Raw genomic sequence first — 23205 nt, 5'->3', positions numbered from 1 at the left:
CTAATTCTCTATCTACCCCCGTTTGCTGCTGCCCGGAGACAGGCCACCCAGAGTCCTTTTGGAGCCCGCAGCAGGAGCTGGCCACTATGTAGAGATCGGCTACGATGTGCGCCCCTTCCCCGCGTCACAACCACAAGGCTCCAGGGAAAGGGCAACGGCTCTCTGCCATTTACTAGTTTTGTGACCTAATTCCTCTGAGCCTCGGTTTACTCATCTGCAAAACCATACATTTCCAACAGAGTTGTGGCGAGTATTAGGCAGGGTCCTGTACTTAGAACTTCCAGCACAAAGGCTAGCTTTGTAACTTAGTTTTCTTTTCTGCTAAGAAAATAGCGAAGGCAAGGTGTCTGCAGGTGAATCAGCACCCACGAGACAGCAGCAGCACCAAGAGCACCGACGAGAAGGAAGAAGCAGCCGTTTTCTCTGAACATGGGAAACAATGTTATCAGTCTCTGATTGCTAACAAGGAGCACCATCCTTCCAGCCTCTATCGTCCCAGCTTCTACGCCCAGTTTTAAAGGGGGCTAATTAAAAAGCCTCCCCCCCCCTAAGATAACTTGGATATCAGCAACAAGAGGATTGGACAAGCTATTTATGGTTTATCTACATAGTGGAAGAATATACAAGCCTTGGAAAGGATGTACTGGGACCTCCCTGGAGGTCCAATGGTTAAGACTTCACCTTCCAGTGCAGGGGATGAGGGTTAGAATCCTGACTGGGGAGCTAAGATCCCACATGCCTGGCGGCTCAAGGCCAAAAAACCAAAACAGAAGCAATATTGTAACAAATTCAATAAAGACTTTAAAGGGACTTCCCTGGTGGCGCAGTGGATGAGACTCCACGCTCCCAATGCAGGGGGCCTGGGTTCGATCCCTGGTCAGGCAGCTGGATCCCACATGCATGCTGCGGCTGGGGGTTTGCATGCCACAACTAAGGAGCCAGCCTGCCACAACTAAGACTCGGAGCAGCCAAATAAATAAATAAATCTTAAAAATAAAAAATGGTCCACATCAAAAAAAAACTTAAAAAAAAAAAGGATGTATTAAAATGATTTTTCAATACATGGGAAAAGGTATATATTATAATGTTAACTATTAAAAAAGGATTAAAAATTCTGTGATAACATTGATAGGAAGAGGGAACTACACCAAATGTTAACAGTTGTTGTCTCCGGAGGTGAAATTATATGTGATTTAAATTCTCTTAGCTATTGTTTTCTATTTTTCACTTTATCCTCAATGAGCATATATTACATTTGCAATCAGGAAAAACAATTTTTAAAGAAGTTCCTTGGTTTGTCACACATGTAGTTTAAAACATGCTACTTTAGGACTTCCCTGGTGGCGCAGTGGTTAAGAATCTGCCTGCCAATGCAGGGGACACGGGTTCGAGCCCTGGTCCAGGAAGATCCCACATGCCGCGGAGCAACTAAGCCCGTGTGCCACAACGACTGAGCCTGTGCTCTAGAGCCCACGAGCCACAACTACTGAGCCCACGTGCTGCAACTACTGAAGCCTGCACGCCTAGAGCCTGTGCTCCGCAACAAAGAAAAGCCACCACAATGAGAAGCCGGTGCACTGCAACAAAGAGTAGCCCCCGCTCACCGCAACTAGAGAAAGCCCGCACACAGCAACGAATACCCAACGCAGCCAAAAATAAATAAATATATAAATTAAAAAAATTTTTTAAAACCAAACATGCTACTTTAAAATAAGGAATCCCCGGACTTCCCTAGGGGCGCAGTGATTAAGAATCCACCTGCCAATGCAGGGGACACGGGTTCGAGCCCTGGTCTGGGAAGATGCCACATGCCACAGAGCAACTAAGCCTGTGCACCACAACTACTGAGCCTGTGTGCCACAACTACTGAGCCTGTGTGCCACAACTACTGAAGCTGCGCGCCTAGAGCCCGTGCTCTGCCACAAGAGAAGTCACTGCGATGAGAAGCCCGTGCACCGCAATGAAGAGTAGCCCCACTCACCGCCACTAGAGAAAGCCCGCGCACAGCAACAAAGACCCAACACAGCCAAAAATAAATAAATAAATAAATTTTAATAAATAAAATAAAATAAGGAATCCTGAGTGATAAGGATTGAAATTATCTGAGCTTAGATAAGAGCACAATATGTTATCAATGATAAATGCAAGCTAGCATCTTTTTTCCTTTGGCAAGGGATCTTTTGGTCATTTTACAACTCATCAGCACTTTTACTGTGCTGGGAGGACTGGAAAAACAGAAGATGAAAGTCAAATAAATGAACTCTTCTACTTGTATCAGGGGTGCTAAAACATTTGGTGGGAAAAAAGCTTGAAACTATAAGTTGAAGTCAAGCTAGGGCAGTCCCTACTGGTTTCAATAATTTATAGTAGACCTGGCCACCATCTCTAAGGATAATGGAGAGCTGACTACACATAAATCTATTCTACCTGGCCTAAAAATGTCACTGTGCTCTTTCCTGAGACACGAGTTCCAGTTCATAACTAACCATACACGTGACTATTCACACCATGCTGCCATTTATCTCTTCAGAGCTGAAGGTAATAATTGCTGTTTATGGAGCACTTACTCTACGCCTTCTGTTCCTCAGCTTATTCCATCTCCCAGCAGTGCGTGGAGGTAGATATCACTATTCCTCTTTTATAAGAATCTCAAGGCTCAGAGAGGGTAGATGCCCTGAACAAGGACACTTAGCTAGTAAGTGCTGAGAACAAACTCCACCCCAGGCCTGACTGATGGTTCTATGGCCTTGGGCAGAATGCTTTCTCACCATCTACCCTCTCATTCTGAGGAACTGAGGTTGGCTGAACAGGCAGAACCAGTCCATCAAGTCAGGAAGAGGCTGGGAGAGAGTGGAGGCAAAGTAAGGAGAACCCAGGCCTGGGTGATCTGAGTTAATATGGATGTGGGGCTCACACAGCACCTCCCAGCCCAGTCTCCTGACTTCAGTGCCCTGTACTTTGCAACCTAACCTCCTACTACATGTACACAGATTGTTGTCTACATACATCTGGGCTGGTTGTTACCTGGGCACTGCACAGAGACTCTGTACAAATAAGAAAACTATTTTAAACAAGCCCCACTATGAACACTAGGCAGGTTCTGAAAAAGCAGAAAGAAGCATTTTTATATGAACATGCCTAAAGTGGACACAGATTTACAGAGTACTCAGCAATCTGAATGGCAGTTGCACCAAAATAGAACAGGGTCTTTGACTAGGCCGTTCTGTTTCTACACTACGCTCCTATTAAACTCTAACAACAACTGCACAATAAGTGAACCTCTTTCCCATGCTTTACTGTTAAAAACCATGGCGGCTCTGGATCTCAATGGTCACAAAGCCCCGCTGGATGCAGACCGAAAGGTTCTACTCTCTAGCTCAGCCTTCCCCAATCAGGTCAGCGGTTTGAAGAAAATAATGACCTAAGGCTGTGAGGTCCAATATGGCAGCCACTATGCACACGTGGCCTGTGTGACTTAGGAACTGAATTTTAAATTTTATCAAATTTAAGTAGTCCAGTGGCTACAGTACCATTATAGACTACTTATTTGCAGATATAAACAGATATTTATGAAAATGTAAGCATACTAAGCATAGTGTTATAACTTGCTTTTTTCCCACTTAATATAACATGAATTTTTTCCATTTTAGTAACTATGCCTCTGGATATTATTTTTAATGTCTACATCTGTGCTGTCCAGTATAGTAGCCACAAGCAGTGTGTGGCTATTGAGCACCTGAAATGAGGCTAATCCTGGAAAATACACACCAGATTTCAAAAGCTTCATATGACAAAGAGAATGTAAAATGCATTAATAATTTTTATATTGATTACATATAATCAATGACAGTATTTCGGATATAGTGGGTTAAGCAGGCTATATTATTTACATTAATTCCACCTGTTTCTCTATACGTTTTTAATGTGGGCTACTAGAAAATTTTAATTTACACACATGGTTTGCGTTATACTTCCATTGGACAGCACTGCCCTAAGGCCTCCACTATATGTAATGAATTAACTCCACTCCTAGCACCCAGAATGGAAGAACTGAGAAAATAGTCACCCAACTCAGTGTCTGGTTCTGCGGCTCAGGGAAGGACCGCTAACTTGTCCTTGGCTAGGCCTAGGCTTTGTGCAGCCATCATACTGGTGTGGCCATAATAACAGATCAGGTTGGCTATGGCTCCCGACTGGTATCTCTTTCATTCAAAGTCCACTAGCATCATACAAACCTTCGTTCTGCTGCCCCCAGTCCTATGGCCTGGAGCAAGTTACATACCCTCTTTGCACTTTACTTTCTTCCAACTGAAAAATGGGAATAATAACAAACTCAATTCAGAGTGGTTATGAGAATCAAATGAGAATCTAGAAAAGTCTGGCAATTTCTTATAAAGTTAAATATTCACTTAGCATATGACTAAGCAATTCCATCCCTAGATATTTACCCAGGAGAAATGAAAGTATGTCTACACAAAGACTTGCATGTTCACAGCAGCTCTATTCATAATCAGCCCCAACCTGGAAACAGCCCAAAAGTCTTCCAGCTGGTGAATGGATAACAAACTGTGGTACATTCATACAGCAGAATACTACTCAGCAATAAAAAGAAACATGCAACAGCATGGAGGAAGCTCAAGGCTTTATGCTAAGTGAAAGAAGCCAGACACAAAAGACTATATCCTACAAGATTCCATTTATATATGACATTCTAGAAAAGGTGAAACAATAGTAACAGAAAGCAGATCAGTAGTCGCCAGGGATCAGAGGGAAAGTACTGACTGCAAAGAGGACCAAGGAAATATTTGGAGTGATGAAAACATTACACAGCGGTTACATTTACATTTGTCAAAACTTATCAAATAAGTAATGTAAAGCACTTAGCACAGGGCAGGATATATAATAAGTGCTTAAACAATGTTAGCTGTTATCATGACAAGTATTGTCTAAAACCAAACTTAGACTCACGATCTTCCTGGGAAGACCAGGTACCCCTTGCTTACCTTGTACTATTTTTCTAATCATTTCTAGTGCCTCTTTTTCCCTCCCGGCCCCTACCTAGCAGACTTTCCCTCTGATGTGTTCCTCCTTCTCTTTCTACCTCCTTTCCCTTCTGCCACTGACCTGAGATGTGGCCTTTCTAACTGCACTGCTTCGTTATCACCCTGGACTCTCTTCTCCCCTTCCCTCACCCTTTTTACTGAACCTCGAACACCACCAGCAAACTAAGCTTCCTAAAATACCACTTTCTGCCACATATATGCTCAAGCCCCCTCACTGCTGTTCAGATCCCTTAGCCTGGCATCCAAGGGGCCCCACAATTGGCTCTAGTCTCCCTTTTCCATATTTTTTTTTTTTTTTTTTTTTGCTGCGTTGGGTCTCTGTTGCTGTGCACGGGTTTTCTCTAGTTGTGGCGAGCAGGGGCTACTCTTCGTTGCGGTGCATGGGCTTCTCATGGCAGTGGCTTTTCTTGTTGCGGAGCGTGGGCTCCAGGCACACGGGCTTCAGTAGTTGTGGCATGTGGGCTCAGTAGTTGTGGCTTGCAGGCTCTAGAGCACAGGCTCAGTAGTTGTGGCACACGGGCTTAGTTGCTCCAGGGCATGTGAAATCTTCCTGGACCAGGGCTCGAACCCATGTCCCCTGCACTGGCAGGCGGATTCCCAACCACTGTGCCACCAGGGAAGTCCCCCTTTTCCATCTTTTACTCCACACCAGAATCCTCCACAGTAAATCCTTGTGGGATGAATGAACAAATGAAGGCAGGGACCAAGTCTATCTTGCTTAGACCTACATCCCAAGTGCCTAGGATAGTGCCAGGAATACAGGGGCATACTCACAGCAGTATCAGCTGAATAAACTAATGACCTCCTGCAGCCTGCAAATGCATCCTGACCTCAGAGAACATAGCTGCTCATTCTTTAGTTTTTTAAACTGAGATCCTTATGGTGGATTAGTAAGAGTTTGGAACAAGATGAACAGTTAGGGGCTCTGTTAAGTGTTTCAGAATTTATGTGTTAAAGGCTATAAGGCTTCTGTTTCTATTTCTACTTTAAAAAAAAAAATCTGTCAATAAATAATTATTTAAATATTTTCTCCCTTTAACTCAAAACAGGCAAAGAGCCTGCAAGTGTGCACCATGCAAGAAGTATGGGAGGCACCACAGAGATCAGATGAGTGTGTGCATCGTTTAGTTGGTTTACCATGGTTTTGACCATTACATAGCTTTTAAAATTATTTTGTTCTTAGTCGTATATGTTTTCATTTACACCCATAATGGACCATGACTAAAGGCAGGCTTAAGGAATGCCAATGGCAAAATATGACTTAGTGAGAAATCAGTGAGAAACACAGGAAGTGCGAATCATCACAAAAATGGTTATTCTGCAAATTGTCTGAAGAAGCTCTTTATCGGTGCCTTAAGTTGTATTCACCTTATCACAATTCTTACTGTCTGTAAGATTTCAGAAACCAGTATAATTCTGATCCCAAACATTAATATAATTTTCAAAAATGTGCTAATCTGAATAAAATATTTTTTAAATTTAAAATCACTTCCAGAGGAGGTTTTCACAATTCATTATTACTATGAAAAGAGTCTGCGAGTTAAAAAAGGCCTGGGGAGGGATTTCCCTGGTGGCGCAGTGGATAAGACTCCACACTCCCAATGCAGGGGGCCCAGGTTTGACCCCTGGTCAGGGAACTAGATCCCAAATGCATGACACAACTAAGAGTTCCTAAGCCGCAACTAAGGAGCTGGTGAGCCGCAACTAAGCGGCCTGCCTGCCGCAACTAAAGGAGCCTGCCTGCCACAACCAAATAAATAAATAAATAATGAAAAAAATATATATATATATCAGTTAAAAAGGCCTGGGGACAAGAGAAACTAACACAGCACTGTGAAGCAATTATACTCCAATAAAGATGTATTTTTAAAAAAAAGGCCTGGGGAGTGCTGATGTAGAACAAACAAGTTCTCTGAAAGGCTCTGTTAAGCCTTTCCTAGTTCCCCCAGGAGGACCTGGGTTGAGCCACGCCCACTTTGCCCTCCCTGCTCCAGGGCAGACTGGCACGTTCTTTCATTTTTTTAAAATTTTATTTAAGTACAGTTGATTTACAATGTTGTGTTAATTTCTGCTGTACAGCAAAGTGACTCAGTCATACACATATATATTCTTTTTCATATTCTTTTCCATTATGGTTTATCACAAGATATTGAATATAGTTCCCTGTGCTATACAGTAGGACCTTGTTGTTTATCCATCCTATATATAATAGTTTACATCTACTAATCCCAAAGTCCCAATCCTTCCAGACTGGCACTTTCAATACCTTACTTCTTCTTTGGTTTAGAGGTCTGCCGCCTCTACCGGGATATAAGCTCCCTATTTCATTCATCTTTTTACCTTAATACACAGCACAGTGCTTGGCACGCAGAAGACTCTTCATAAATGCTCATTAATGTTCCCAACATCTTAGAGGCTTTCTGACACGGCAGAAACTGTATGCTTCATTCATAGAGCAGACTGCATCCAAGCCCAGGATATGTACCACAGCCTGACTGCACTCCTCTTAGGGGAAAGGAAGACAGCTGGGCCACATAGAATATAAATGCATTTCTCAGGAAGCAGCGTTCTGAAAGATGTCAGCTGTCCCCTACCCCCACAAATGTCAATTAGCGTGGTCACTTGTCAGAGGAAGTGGCAGGAAAAAGAACAACGCAGAGGGCGATTTTATTTTTTCACCCCGCTGCCAGAGGTCAAGTGTGTGTGAACTGACGTTGGGATTCCTATGGCGATGAACAAAAGCTGGGATGTGAGGAGCTGAAATGGGCATTGGCCAGGGGCCTCCTCCCTTCAGGCCTGGCCTCCGGGAGCTCCTCTGCCAGGCCCGCAGCTGAGCCCGTGGCCTGCCCACTTGCCTCTTCCACCTCTTCTGCCACCTCTGAACACCAACAGCCAGCTCTACTGCCAGGCAGGCCCGGTAAGGAGACCCTGTGCTGTATCTCAGAGCCTGGCTGTCACAGCGTGTCCCTCCAGGGTAAAAGGGAAAAACAAGCAGGGGTGACAGGGCAGTGGGAGTGTTCTTTGAGACGTTACTGGGTTTTTTGCTATTTGTTAGCAGTCACAGTTGACAGTGAGACAAACTTTTAAATAAATAATTTTCCTTTTTCCATTCAACACCTAAAAAGTACTAGTGCCTAAAAAGTTACTAGTGCTCTAGAAAATACAGAGGTAATAAACTACAACAAAAACAGTGAGATCTGTGTGCTGAGCTCTGTTCAGAACGCCCCGTGTGTCTGAGCTCAGTTGATCCTCACAGCAGCCCTAGCATCCTCTTACTATCCCCACTTCACAGATGAAGAAACTGAGGCTGGAGAGACTAAGCAAGATCATTAAGGCACTGCCCCCTCCTCAAGTTATTTACAGTTTCACATGTGTTGGAAAGGGAGGGTATAAATAGAAAACAGGGAATAAGAAATAATCAGTGTAAAATGCTTGCAACTTTTGGACAACTAAAACTGAATGGGAATTTCAGAGGAAGGAAACCACACTCAGCTTGGTAGGTAAGACGGTAGGTAGCAGTCCACAGGAAGGGTTTCCTGAGCTGCGCCTTGAATAAATGCATTCATTCAACAAACTCACGCATTCAACAATACTTACCGAATGCTTACTATCTATGTGGCAGGAACATGGTTTGAAACTGAATCAAAATAGCAATACATAGACATGAAAGGCTGGATTTCAGATTAAAAAAAAAAAAAACACCTCAAAGAGAAAGGCATCCACATGGCCAGAACACGAGGTCCATGTGGCCCTTTCCATCTAAGGAGTGGGAAGGGGCAGAGGTGTGCCCTCCAAGCACAGACCCACTTCTCCACCCGCAAAAGCCTGAGAGCGCCAAGAGCAGGGCCTCTCCCCACTGCACCCCCAGAGCTGACCACACTGCCCGGAAAGAACCGGAGCTCGCGAAGGACCCATGGGACAAATGAGCGCAAGGCTGCTATTGAGTGTGGTTATCTACCTGGTCACGGGCAGAGATGCCCAGAGCATGACAATGGGCCCCCAGCCACTCCCTGTGCTCTGCTGGGTCAGTGGGTGCCATCGCACTGGCCAGACCCTTACCCTGACATTAGAGGTCTGATGTGAGCAGGCCCGCCTCGGGCTTCATTCCCCTCTGCTTCTGCAAAGAGCAAAGCCTGCAGGACTGAAGTCCCTGCCCAGGAATCACTTGTCCCCTGGGGAAGGGCAGGCTCAAAGGAAGGATGGATGAACAACACTCCTTCTCTTTCACATCTCCAGGTGGTCCTCAGACATTTTTTGATTCAGGATTGTCCCACAGCAATCCTCCATTCATTCCCTCCTCCCAGCACCCCAAAAAAGCCTCAGCTGAATGAGGAGAAATGGCCTGTTTCTGATGAGCCATGTCAAAGAAATGTGGGCAGCCTTGTTTGGATATCATAAACAGAGGTGCTGTGATAAGAGGCAGATCCGAGGCCCGGGCTTTCCAGCACAGCGCCCTTTGCCCTTCCCCTGTGCACTCTGTCCACTAAGTCACCTGGCATGCACACCTACATGCCCCAGGCAGGCTGTGACTAAGAGCAACTCTTCACAATAACAGGACATAATTCATCTACTGTTCTAGATACAGCTGACCCTTGAACAACAGGGGTTTGAACTGTGCAGGTCCACTTACACGGGGATTTTTTTCAGTAAATATGTACTGCGGTACTACACCATCCGTGGTTGGTTGAGTCCTCCAATACAGAGGGCTGGCTATAAAGTCACATGCAGATTTTCCACTGCAAGGAGGGCTGGTGCCCTAACCCCCGTGTAGTTCAAGGGTCAACTGCAGTGGGTTTTCTTAAAGTAGGCTGTATGTAGGAATTCCCTGGCAGTCCAATGGTTAGGACTCCAAGCTTTCACTGCCAAGGGCACAGGTTCAATCCCTGGCCGGGGAACTAGGATTCCACAAGCCGTGGGGCGTGGCCAAAAAAAAAGTAAGGGTATATGTGGTAGTGCAGCACATTTTTTTAGATGCACATCTCTCACCAACTGAAATAAGTAACTCTCCAAGTTTACAGTTTTCAAGATTTTTCCAGTGATTCCAGCCTGAAGGTCCACAGCCCAAGAGCAGGCTTCAGGTCAGTGAGGTTCTGAGAGGTCATATAAACGTGTGTATGACTGTTTTTGGAGAATTTGTCCCTCTGATGAGATCCTTAAATGAGCTGGACCCAAAGAGTTAAAGGACTCAGAATATATCCCGAGGTTAGCATCCTGCAATGTTATAAAATTTTCCAGGGTGAGGGTTAAGGGGTTGGGGGCTTATTTTCAGGGTAACAAAAATGTTCTAAAATTGAGTATGGCGACAGATATACAATTCTGTGAATATACTAAAAGCGATTGAGTTGTATACCATAAATGGGTAAACTGTATGGTATGTGAATTATATAAAGCTGTTACACAAACAACTTTCCAGGAAGACTCCTGTTACTCTGCAACGGATTCCCTAAGCTAACATTATGTTAATAAATACCTGTTAGCCACAAAAATGTAACTACTGGATTATTTGAAGACAATGATGACAACAGAATTCCCTTTTGCTTTCAACTGTACTCTTTTAGTAAGCAGGAAGAAACACGTGATATCTTGATGTTTAGCTAGAAATGGTCAAATTTACCTCAAATTTGGTGGTCAGAAAGTCAGCCAGAGACAAAATGGCCAAGCTGCCTAGACTCTTCCCCCTGCTGAGGTCAGAGTATTTACCCAAGGTGAAGTACTTGTTCCTTAGCCCTGAGTCAAAAGTTTCAAACTGAAGAAACGGGGCCTCCATCATCACCTCTGAAGAGGCACACCTTAATTTCCCCAAACCATGTGCATGTCACCTATGAAAGAAGTCACGGACAAGGATGACTTCCAGGCTCAGGGGAGAACAACGGGAAAAGCCTATTGCTCTCCGTCCACAACGCCCCACACACTTAAGCACTTATGAGTTCTAAAACAACGTCTGGGTCCAGCTCTGCCCTTTTCAGGGTGGGACTGAAAGGAGCTTCATTTCATGTGAAGCTGCCCGGAAACTGCTAGCACTACCTGCCTGCAGTGGAGAACAGAGGGTTTGTTTAACTTGCCCCAAATGAACCCATTTAGGCATCCAATCAACAATCTGTATTTTGAACAATCTCAAGATCACAACCCACATGGAAGCTGTGTACACATGAGTGGCTGTTTCCACTATTCCCCCGGGGGAGCAAAGCAAATTATCTTTTCACATAAAATAAACCTTAGCCCCAGAATCCTGCATTTCCTTCTAGTAACTACAGCCAGGTTCTTATTTGTATTCCCACAACAAGAAACCTTTCTAGTGGGATGCTCCTCGAAAGAGGTGATGTAGGAGAAGTGAGTCCTCAGCCCCTAAATCAAGCTGCGAAAAAACTGACTTCTTCAATAGGAAGAAAATGAAGAAGAGACTGACTCTACAAATTAACGAATTACCAGTCTCTAAGCTTCCAACTCAGTTTTCCAACTGCACCCATCATGGGTTTCAAGGACAAGCGGAGAGAAATATATAACCAAATATATAACCAAATGTATAACCAAGTGGAAGACCGGTGATTAGATTCCCAGAAAACCACTACTTTTATCTTCTTATAATGTGTGCAAGTGCTGCAAGTTAACTATCATACTGTCTCCACTTGTCTAGGCACACATCTCCAAAAAACTTTCAAAATATTCAGTATAAATTGGAATTTGAAAGAAATCTCCAAATAGCATCTCCAAAGGAACCCCAGATGGATTCTTATATTGAGCACTGGATTGCCTTAAAATGTCAGGATCTCTAAGGCAACGACCTCTCCTGTTTTGGCATCCCATTTGAACAGGTGTTCTAGTGATACGTGAATAGAGTTTAAAAGACTATTAAAAAAGGTCACTGAGGAAGAGGCTGAAGCTCATTAAACCAAGCCACAAAAGGAACTTTAAAGTATCTGTGTTATGACAGGTAAAGATTCTGGTTGACTTGTATACACCTTGGAAGACAGAGGATCTCAGAATCCCATAGAACAAAGCTCCATGAAAGCAGAAGCGGTTGAGTTCACCACCAGATCTCCAGCTTGTGCCTGGCACTCAACTAGGTGCTCAGTACATTTCTGTTGAAGGAATGAGGATTGTTGAATAAACAAACTGTGCAGGAATGCAGTTTCCAAAATCAAAGGTTCAAGGTGAGATCCATTTTCAGTAAAGATCTTAACATGAAATATTATCTTTTCCACAGACTTTTAAAATACTCTCTGTTATGCCTCAAATACCACTGAAATTATCTTCTGTTTCTCAAGAACAAAATGCACCAAACACAGAATCAATGGGCCTTGATTCAGATGAACCTCCGAGAACCTTTTTCCTTCCTAAAAAGGAGGAAATGGAGATTAAGAGCTATGGCACTACGGCACAGTCACCAGCAAAAACCAGATATGCGTATTTGATAACAACCTTCTCCAAAACTGGCAGCTTCCTCTGGTTTCTGTTTCAGCTAAGTAAGCATTTTTCTTCAGTCTACTGACTTTAAAAGTTTTCCCTTTCGTTTAGTCAAGAACTTACATATTTCCTCGTCTTCATTCTTAATGCTCCCAAAGTTTCCCACAATTTACCTGTGTGGCTTTTTACCAGAATCCCTTTTGTCAGGAAAATCCTTCCCTTTCTACCCCCCGACTCCCCTTGCTGAAAGCATCCCTAAATACTGTCCTTTCTTATTTTATGGAAGCTTCATTTCCTTGCAGCAGAGGCCTGGTCTATTTCCTGAAGCTAAATTAATTGGGCTCCATAAAAGTGAAAATAAAATCATTCAAACCACCTTCAGGCACAGAACCACCTACAAACCTGCACCTTCCGCCAGTTGCTTATCCCAATATGCCTTTCTGGTGGTGACCTTGTGTTCCCTTCATCCTTCTGGCATCTGTATTTTCCAATCCACAGAATTTTCCCCTCCCAAGTCCATAAATCCTAAATCATAGGTAACAAAAAATGTTCTGCTATAAATCCTGTTTCCCAAGGCTAAACAACCTTGATAAATGAAAGCAACCACGCACAGAAATTAGCTTACTTGCAATAAAAACGCATTAATGTGTTTAATCCTTTGCATATATGGCGCCATAAAGTGAATAGATGGAAGAAGGAAGGAATGCACTTTACAAATACTTCATAAAGATTATTTCATTTGATCTTTGTAACAACTGTGGAAGACAGGCAGGGCAGGCATTTATTACCCCCATTTACAGATGACGAAGCTAAACATCAAAAAAGGTTAAGTAACTTGCCCAACCAATGGTATCACATGACTAGCATCAGCCCAAATCCATATTAAGGTCCTGCCTCTTCCAACCCAAAGGATGTCTACTATGTATCCTCTCTGTAGGTTTCTGTCCTACAGCCAAGGAGCAACTTCCTAGAGATTCGGCATTTGAAAGGGAGGACGGTCCTCTGACTCTGATGGTCCTCTGACCATCTCTCTTCAGCTAACAAGCCAGAAAGCCACCTTCAACCTTCCCAACAGAAAACAATGCCTTTTTTTTCTGTAGATCACTCTTAACAACTACTTCTTTCCAAAACAATTTCCAACAGTTCCTGTTTTAAAGGGACTTACTCTTACGGCACTAATAGTCCAAAAAGTTTGCATCACATATCATTTTCTCAATAAAGTTCAGGGCTGATGCAATACTTTTCACTCTTAGATTTTACAGCTAAAATGACAAGAACACAAAACAGTCAAAAATTACACAAGACAATGCTGCAATTTTTTTACTCCACCACATCTGCCTCTATGTGTCTCCTGTGAGTCACTGTCTGTGTTCCGTCATCATTATAGGAACTGCCATTCTCTACCCTAAATTATTTTACTTTATTACTTAAAGAAAATCTCTGCAATAAAAATGGAATCCTACTACATCTTTCACCGCCTTGCTGCAGCACTCACCCCTTAACGCAGAACCTCATATGTCATGTTGCTCCAATTTTTATCACTACCATTCTACACAAACAGAAAAAAAGAGGAAGTAAGGTTATAATTCATTTATTTATTCATTCAACAAACACATGAAATCCTATCAGACGCCAGGAACTGGGACCCAAAAGTGAACACAAAAGTGTCGCTCCTCTCACAGCCTGGTGGAGAGGTAAACTAAAGAAGTTAAGTACAGAATAAACTGATCAAGGTTAAGGTGGAGGTGAGCACATGGCTTGGGGCAGTGGCCATCATGAAATGCTTTCCGGAAAAAGTGGTTTGTGAGCATTTACAAGCATCTCTCTCTGGACTTTCAGTACCAAATAAGCCTAAAAGACTCAACCCCACTCCCTGGTAATATTCCCTGGTCAATAGTCAAGTAAAAAAATCTAATTAAATAGCAGAATTTATTCTTGACTCCCAGCCCTAAATTTCAACCCTTAACCCCTCCCTATTCCCTTAGGCACAAATTACAGAGGTGTTAACAAATTCTGTCCTATACAGTGCCTTCTCACAAGTCTGTAGAACAGGATTAAAGATATGCACAACGAAAGAAAATGTACTTTAAAAATATATGATCATTTTCCTAACTGGATATGAACACTTTGAACAATACAAGCCCTACAAAGCATGGCTGTCGGAAGAGGAAACTGAGGTTAAAAAAAGTCCCACTTTAATACAACAGAATAAAAGGTCTCTTTGAAGTCGCCAGAACAGCTTGAGCAAAAAGAGAAACAGAAGCCTATTGTGGGGCTTTAGCCTCCAGATGATGAACCCCAAACGCCCTGCAACGGTAAACAAACAAGCCTCTGAGCCAGAATCTGATTTGGGAACCTAACAAAACATTACAATTTAAGGAATCTCTCTCTCCCCATTCATTATTTCCCAAACAAAGTCCCACTGGCTGGCAGCTCCTGTTTTTTTGCTTGTTTCTGGGTTTATTGCTTGTAAATTACATTGTGCTCTTCAAAAAAAGGTACAGGTAAATGAAAACAACCACGGTTTTAAAGACCCATAAAAGACACTATATGTAACAGAAGTGAACTCTGCCTGTGTTTACTATGAGGACCTATTACTCCTTTATGCTCCTCCAGTGGATTTTAAACTCAAATGACTGCTACCACTGCCTGCTAAGGAGCAAGTTACAGGAGGGAAGGAGCAATTTCAAACACCTGCCTCAGCAGGGGCCCAGACCGCCTCCCTCACCATCTCCCCGTGCCTCGGTCAAACAGCTGACCTGGAAATGGGGCTGCGGACCCCGGCCACTGCTATCCCAACAAGGAGGCTCTAAAGTCACACTTCCATTTGGCCCGGCACACCCTCATCCCCACCACTCAGATCCCCAGCCTAAAGGAGGGAAAATCCGCGGCCCCAAAGAGAAGGAGATGGCTGGCGGAGGGCAGAAATGGATGAGAGGGTCCTGAGTGGTCTCTTTACTCCGCCGGCCCGACGTGGGCCCGGGAATCCAACACCTCCCCCAACTCGGAGTCCCTTTCTAGGGCACCGCCGAGCCCCTCCCACTCCTTGGCCCAAGGGGCTGCGGTTCCCACCCTCGACCCCTCCGGACTTCAGCGACCGCTTGGGCCCCGGGGACCCTGGCCCAGGAACGACGCCACGCCAGAGCCGTCTCGGCCTGGGCCGCCCACCCCTGCCCCGGGCCCCGCCCGGCCGCCCGCAGCCCTCTCAGGGCCCGGGGCCGCCCCGCGCCGCCAACCCGCCCGCCCGGTGGGCCGCGCACCGTGTGGGACTGCAGGCTCTGGCTCGCCTCGATGGCTGCTGTCAGCGGCACCGTGTCGTCCAGCAGGACCTTGCCGGCCGGCGGCTTCTCCATGAAGGCCATCCCGGAACGCCCGTCCACCACCGCCTCGGGACCAGGGGCAGGAACCAGAGACGCCGACTCCCGTCGCCCGCCGGGATCCGCCGCCGCCGCCGCTGTCAACACGCGCCGCCCCACGCGCCGCCGCCGCCCGCCGGGCCCTCGGGGTCCTAGCGCCGACCTTCCCCCTCCGCGGCTGCTGTCAACACTGGCAACCCTTTGCGCCGCCGCCTCCCGTGGGTTCCTAGCGCCAAACTGTCGCAGTCATCGCTACCCTGGACCCGCGCCTCCAAGGAGCCGCACCGCAGACCCGGTACCCTTAGCACCGGGCCTCAGATCTCGGGGCAATTCACCCTAAGCCATCATCACCTCCAGAGGTCCTCAGAGCCGAAAACACCGCGTCTGGGGCCCTGCGGTCAGGATCCCTCAGGCGCAAAGATCCCAAGCCTCTCGCTGATGGGCTTTTCGCATTAGGCCCTCAGAAGCGGGACTCTCAGTCTCGACACCTTTACACCTGGACCTTTCCCACTCAGGCCTCCCAGGTCCAAGGACCCTAAGACCCAGAAAAAAAGGGGCTTCAGGATGTGACCCTCCGTCTGTGCCCTGCAGACCCAGAAACTTTCTAAAACAAACCCCTCAGATTCAGGTTTTATGGGGAACTCGTGAACCTGGCTCTTCAGACCCAAGAACCTAACAGCTGGGCCCTCAGGATTGGACCCCAGAGTTGGAGCCCTAAGACTCCAGCACCCTCAGACCCAGAGCTCTTTGAACTGGGGACCCTAAAAATTGGTTATTGGTCCACAAACTCCCAACCTCTACCCTTTGCCCCAGCTCTTAGCTCAGCCCACAAGGCCTTCAAACTTGAGAACTCTCAACCTCAGGCTTGCAGTGGTCAGTCCCACTGTACTGGCTCCAAGAACCTCAAACTCAGAGCCAGAGAACTCTGCCACCAACTTCTCAGCCCCAAATTTGCCCCATCTGCCTGAACCCAAGGCCGTAATCCTGGCCCACCCACAGTGCTGTCTCCCAGGGCAGCGTCCCAGGACAGTGGAGAGAGCTAGACTTGGAATTAGATGACCAGGATCTTCAGGGCTCCAGGACTTACCAGCTGTGTGACCTTGAATTCGTTACCCAACCTCTCTGAGCCCCAGTCCCCATCTGCAAAATGGAGATAATACTTTTTGGAAGGGTTGATATGAGGAATGCAGTAGGATGGGAAGGGGCTCAGCACATAATAAAACCTCAGACAATATTAGTTTCTTCCTTCCCCTACAGTTCAGAATGGAAGTTTCTAACTCTTAAATTTATCTTCCCTAAATTTCTATATTTCAGACAACAGAACAAAATTTCTTGGAAACACCACCACCGCAATCTGACATCACAGCACAAGCCCAGACAGTATCTAAAGGGTACCCTCCCCAGATTTCAAGCTTAAGGGGACTGTTGGGCAACTCCAAGTGGCCAAGTAGCCATGACAGACTGACTTAGAGGCCAAGACTCAGTGGAGAGAGAGATATGAAGAGGGAAACATGGAACTTCATGATTACATCCTAAAATAATCAAAACTCTTCTGCATTCCATGTTTGTCCCAGTGTGTTTAAAAGCAGCATTCTATTAAAACAAAACTATATATCACTTAGGAAGGGTTCAACTTTTTACTTCCATTTCTTTAAGGCAAATGGGTTATTTCATTACCAGAATCACAGAAACCAAAATTCTGCTTTAATCATTATTCCTATCATGTGGGCTGATCAAGACAAGGCTCTTCTCGCATACCGCTGGTGGGAGTATAAATTGGTCCAACCTTTCCAAAAGGCATTTATGCATTCAACAATTATTTACTGAGTACTTAAGCATGTAATAGGCCTGGCACTAGGAACTGGGATTTGACAACACATATCAAGGGCTTTGAAAATGTTCTCACGCAGTAATCCCACCTCCAGGAGAGTATCCTAAGGAAATAATCAGAGACAAGTGCAAATATATAGCACTCAAGGAAATATCTAACAGTAGGAGACTGGACAAATCATGGTACAATCATAAACAGAATATTTTGCAATGATTAAAAATGAGATTATCAAAGGATGTTGAATGATGTTGGGAAATGCTCTAGATATAACAGTAAGTAGAAAAAAGCAATATATACATTTTATGATCCCAAGATTTAAAAATATATTTTAGGAAAAACACCAGAAGGAAGCCCACCAAAGTATTAACTGAGGGTCTCTAGCAAGTGGAATCATGCTTTCTATTTTTTTGTTTTCTTGCACTTTTCAAAATGTCTCTAGTGAAGATATTTGTATGATTAGGAGAAAAATAATGGTATTATATAACTGAGTTGCAAAGGTCATCAAGTGACAGCCTGTTGTCTTCCTAACTATGAAAACGAAACTGAGAAACCATATATTTGATGAAATGAAGCCACAGACTAACTCTCAATCTAGCCTTTCTCATTCTCTAGAAATTCTTGACTAAAGTAAGCCTCTCAGAATAAATACTAAATAGATCCTCTGGAGACCTGGCCCCAATCCTATGACAGTCTCGCTATCCATTTGGCTTTTGAAGTGGCTCATACTGCAGGTGGGGCAACTCCCTAGTCCAGAGCTGATCTGAATCAAATCAACTTTGCTTCCAGTCTCATGCTGGGTAAAGCAAATGAGGTATGCTGTACCTTAGTTGTTGCCACATACACTACTCAGGGATGGCAGGGGGAAAAAAAAATTTACATTCTTGTATGTTGCCAAATGTTTAGATGGCCCACAGGTTGTTTATCTAACAGCTTGACATTTGGCCAGACTGACTGGAGATAATGAGTTTTAGTGAGGTTGCTTCTAGACCTGGCAACTGCTCTACAAATCAAGACATAGAAGCTTGTGAAAAACTCAGTGCTTCCTAAGCAGCATCCCCTCCCAACTCAGAATGAATTTTTCTTTAAACATTCATGATCTGGATAAATCAAACAACTCACATTTGATCTTTCTTACTTCCCTTACGTGTTATTTTCCATCACATCACAGAGGAATTTTGCTCAGCGTTTATAAGGTCATATGAACTGTGGCGTACCTAAGAGCCACCCTAAAAATTGATTATAGCCTAGAAATCGACGGCTTGTGGAGCTTTCTATTAATCCTGTTCTATTTATGTAGTGTCCACATTTGTCTTGGGTTTTCTTACGATTTTGCTCCAACTCAAAATTTCTCTGAAGATGTCGAGAATTCTAGTCTCTGCTGTGTTTATAATCCATATGAAGAAAAGCCAAGAACAAAGGAAGTGAAACATCTGGGACACTGGAGATAATTCAACTGCAGCCCAAGAGTAATTCCACAGCACTTGCATTCTGTTCAAATAGAGCCAGTTAATAAATTATGCCAGTACATGAGGCATTCAGAGTGGCACAACTGCTCAGAGTGACTATCAACCTTTGGTAGAGTATGTTTTAATATAAAAACTTAATAGATGTAATTTAGTAGCTATTTTCTTTGGGAGTAAATTGGTCTCTTAATCATACTCTGAGAACATAGAAGAAAAATGACTAATAATTCAGCACAAAATGAAAACCTGTGGTTACCTAAGAGGTACGAATGTGCATTTAACAGTTTCTTCTTTTTCTAGCTGAATACACAAGATGAATGGTGGCTGTGGTGAGGCTTTCTCCCTGCTGCTACTTAAGATTTGCTGCTCAGAAAAAGAAATGAGTGGCACTTCACCAATATGGAAATGTTTCTAATAGAATATAAAAATCTGTTAAGCAATTTTCCAGTACATTAGACTGAAATTGCTTAAGATGGGTATATATTTCTGTGGCAATCAAACATTACATAGGGCTTCCCTGGTGGCGCAGTGGTTGAGAATCTGCCTGCCAATGCAGGGGACACAGGTTCGAGCCCTGGTCTGGGAAGATGCCACATGCCGCGGACCAGCTGGCCCCGTGAGCCACAATTGCTGAGCCTGCGCGTCTGGAGCCTGTGCTCCGCAACAAGAGAGGCCGCGATAGTGAGAGGCCTGTGCACCGCGATCAAGAGTGGCCCCCACTTGCCACAACTAGAGAAAGCCCTCGCACAGAAACGAAGACCCAACACAGCCATAAATAAATAAATAAATAAATAAAATTAAAAAAAAAAAAAAGAACATTTCTTATGTAGTATAAAAAGAAAAAAAAAATGTTTAAAAAAAAATTACATAAATTGCAGTCTTATAATGCCCCTATGTGGAAAGTGCTAGTACAATTTGGCCTCATATTTTATGTCAGTACTTTTGTACTCACTTCCACTTGTGACCCTGTACAGTCAAAGCCACTTTGCAATTACCTGGGAGAGGACTTCCTGATTTGAGGGTCACCCATGCTTTCATTAGAAGAGTCATTCTTTCTGGCAACTTGTACAGAGCTCAAAATGAAAAAGCCAACCAGCTAGTTTTTGTTAGTCAGCTTTAACAGACCATGAGAGGTCTGAGAATCTTGGCTCTGAGTAAAAATAACAAGTCATCGTGTACAGAGAAGTATCCCTAACTTCTTGCCTGCTTCTCTATTCCAACTTTTTACTGGTTTACAAAGATCACTGGCTTACAAAGAAGACCATGACATCTACTGAGCACAAAAAAAAAAAAAAGGAAATGCTCATATTGAGAAGCTACTTTAAGTTACAGAGTATTAATCAGCTATCTGCCAGATCTGACATACATCCCTCCCCACCATACTTGACTTGCACATGATTTTTCATTTTTAGAATAACTCTTTCAGTAATTCTTCTCTGAAGACAAATAATCACTGAATGTCAGCTTAGAAAAAGTGTAGGCAATAGGTATGGGTAGAAGACATCAAGTAACAGCAAAGAGGAAAACACTACAACTGTAGCAAGGGAATAAGATCTAGAACATTCTGAATATAAGCAGAATTATATAGAATGGTGGTTCCAAATGCTTTACTGCCACATAACAAGATATCATTATAGAAACTGAAAGTGTTCCAGTATGGGAACATTTTAAGACCCACAGGGTGATGGAAAAAATGCCCTGGAGCCAGGCAGGGCTGTTTGAATCCCAGCTCTACTGCATACTACCTGTACAACCTTGGGCAAGTCACACCACATCAGTCTGTTTCCCTGCCTATAAATGGAACATTAACTTCATAAAACTGTTTAAAGTATTAGAATTAATGTAGAAAATTGGCTTATCATTGAAAGAATGGTAGCTTATAGTATTAATGATTACATTACACTCTACTTAGGAACCCATGCTTCAGGACTGCTGCTAAGTCCCAGAGAATGAGTTCTGCAGGAGTATACAGTCTTAGTTTCAAGTCTCTATTTTGTGACTCAAGTTCCCCATTTTGTTTTTCAATGTCACATCAAATTTTTGGCATGTATAGTGTTTCACCTATAAATACACCTTCTTCAGGTGGATCTAAACCTGCACATGCTGTCCATTTTGAAACTCATGATAATGGCATCCTTGCTTCTCACTCTGATTTTGGTATTTTCATCTCACCAACACAAACTAGAGTATGGTACAGTATTAAAGTTTAAAATACTCTCTTTATTTATACACATCACTGCCCTCTAGTGACTAGAATAATTCCTTCTAGTAATCTAACTGATACCCTTGATGTAAAAAAATAAATAAAAAATCTAGTTACTCATCCACCAGCAGAAAGAAAAAATCTTTTTCCAGGAAATGTTGGTTTATGCAACCAATTAAACCTGATCTTACCTTCCTGATCAAAGCATCTAGCTGTGGTCTGAGCCACCATCTAAAGCTACAGAGCACAGGTGGACCACCTGTATGTTCTACTACAGATTCTTGTCTTAATAGTGTTGGCTATGTTGGGCATGACCAGTTAGTAATAACACATAGGCACATTTCCTCTCTAATACCCATCAACTCTTTTAAGAATTTGGCCTCCACAGTGTTCCTTAAATGTTTTACCTTATAATTTTTTAAATAAAAGCATATATTATTTATATAAGGGGGGGGACCCCACAGTATTTTCAAGGGAGAGATTAAAAAAATCTGGATTACTAAAATAGGAGCTTTGCATTCAAGATCTATTCCAAGTTTAGAATACCAATAGAGATTGGCTGACATCCTGAAAGACTGGTCTGTTCTCTAACTTTTGGCCAGTTAGCACCAAACTCAGGAAAACCTCTAACCTTATTCACAGAAGAGAATGGGCAATAGTAGTAGCTACTGTTTATAAGCTAAACTATTTGTATCTGTCACCTCCAACAATCCCGGGTGGTAGGTGTTTTTATCTCTGTTTTATACATGAGACCAAGAGAGCTTACATAACTGAATCCAAATCTGCACATAAGCCCTCCTCCGATAACAGGAAAACCAACTGAAGGGCAAGTGACACTGAACATTGAACAAATTACCATCTTGGTGTAAACAGTAACAAATTACAATAAACTCTGACCCCGAAACTGCTGAAGAACAGGATCTAAGAATATTTACTGGTAAAAGATAGGTGTTCAAAGATGACCTATCTTCTATCGTTGCCTTCAATAATTGAATGCTAGCTAGTTATAAATTCAGTGAGAAACTTATTCTACACAGATATAGGTAGGTTTATCTTATACAAATGCAAATCTAATCAGGTTTGAAATCCTAAAAGTAGAACATTAAGCTAAATGATAACTCTCCCAATATTTTTTCAGTTTTTTTTTTTTTTTTTTAATGGCACCTCATGGGAGCCTGGATACAATGTCCAACCTTAGAATCACCTATGATTTTCTTTTTTTTTAATTAATTAATTAATTTATTTATTTTTGGCTGCATTGGGTCTTCGTTGCTGCACACAGGCTTTCTCTAGTTGCAGAGAGCGGGGGTTACTCTTTGTTGTGGTGCGCGGGCTTCTCACTGCGGTGGCATCCCTTGTTGCGGAACACGGGCTCTAGGTGCGGGCTTCAGTAGTTGTGGCACGTGGGCTCAGTAGTCGTTCCTCACAGGCTCTAGAGAGCAGGCTCAGTAGTTGTGGCGCACAGACTTACTTGCTCCACGGCATGTGGGATCTTCCCAGACCAGGGCTCGAACCTGTGAACCCTGCATTGGCAGGTGGATTCTTAACCACTGTGCCACCAAGGAAGCCCACCTCTGATTTCCTCTAGTCACTTTTTTTTTTGGTTTTTTTTTTGGCTGTGTCACACAGCTTGCGGGATCTTAGTTCCCCAACCGGGGACTGAACTCGCACCCATGGCAGTGAAAGCCCAGAGTCCTAACCACTGGACCATCAGGGAATTCCCTATTTTTTCAGTTTTAGAAACCTAGACAGATGATAAATATACTTAAGCCTGTGTGAAGCATAAGGCCAAAGCATAAGTGGACAATGGAACACCCCTCTACCAGCTCCCCTCCACCAATGTGGGTTTACGGGTCTATCAGCCCCTCCCTGGTAAAGAACAGCA

General features: G+C 43.7%; 1 protein-coding gene across 8 annotated transcripts in view; it reads right to left on the bottom strand.

Annotated features, from left to right (window-relative positions):
• PXK (PX domain containing serine/threonine kinase like) overlaps positions 1-16128 on the bottom strand; it is a 76135-nt gene extending 60007 nt beyond the window's left edge. For 3 of the 8 annotated variants that reach the window (XM_036870654.1, XM_036870657.1, XM_036870658.1), the window contains exon 1: positions 15728-15954. In XM_036870654.1, coding sequence (XP_036726549.1) covers positions 15728-15829 — 102 coding nt within the window. In that variant the 5' untranslated portion in view covers positions 15830-15954. Of the gene's footprint in view, positions 1-13962; positions 14017-15727 lie in introns of all 8 variants that reach the window. The other 5 variants (XM_036870660.1, XM_036870661.1, XM_036870662.1 and 2 more) reach the window with 5 other exon arrangements.
• Between the last annotated feature and the right edge of the window lie 7077 nt (positions 16129-23205).

Source organism: Balaenoptera musculus, chromosome 11 (assembly GCF_009873245.2).
Source record: "Balaenoptera musculus isolate JJ_BM4_2016_0621 chromosome 11, mBalMus1.pri.v3, whole genome shotgun sequence".
Taxonomy (NCBI): Eukaryota; Metazoa; Chordata; class Mammalia; order Artiodactyla; family Balaenopteridae; genus Balaenoptera; species Balaenoptera musculus.
Note: the sequence above shows the minus strand (reverse complement) of the source record. Positions and strands in the feature narration are given on the sequence as shown.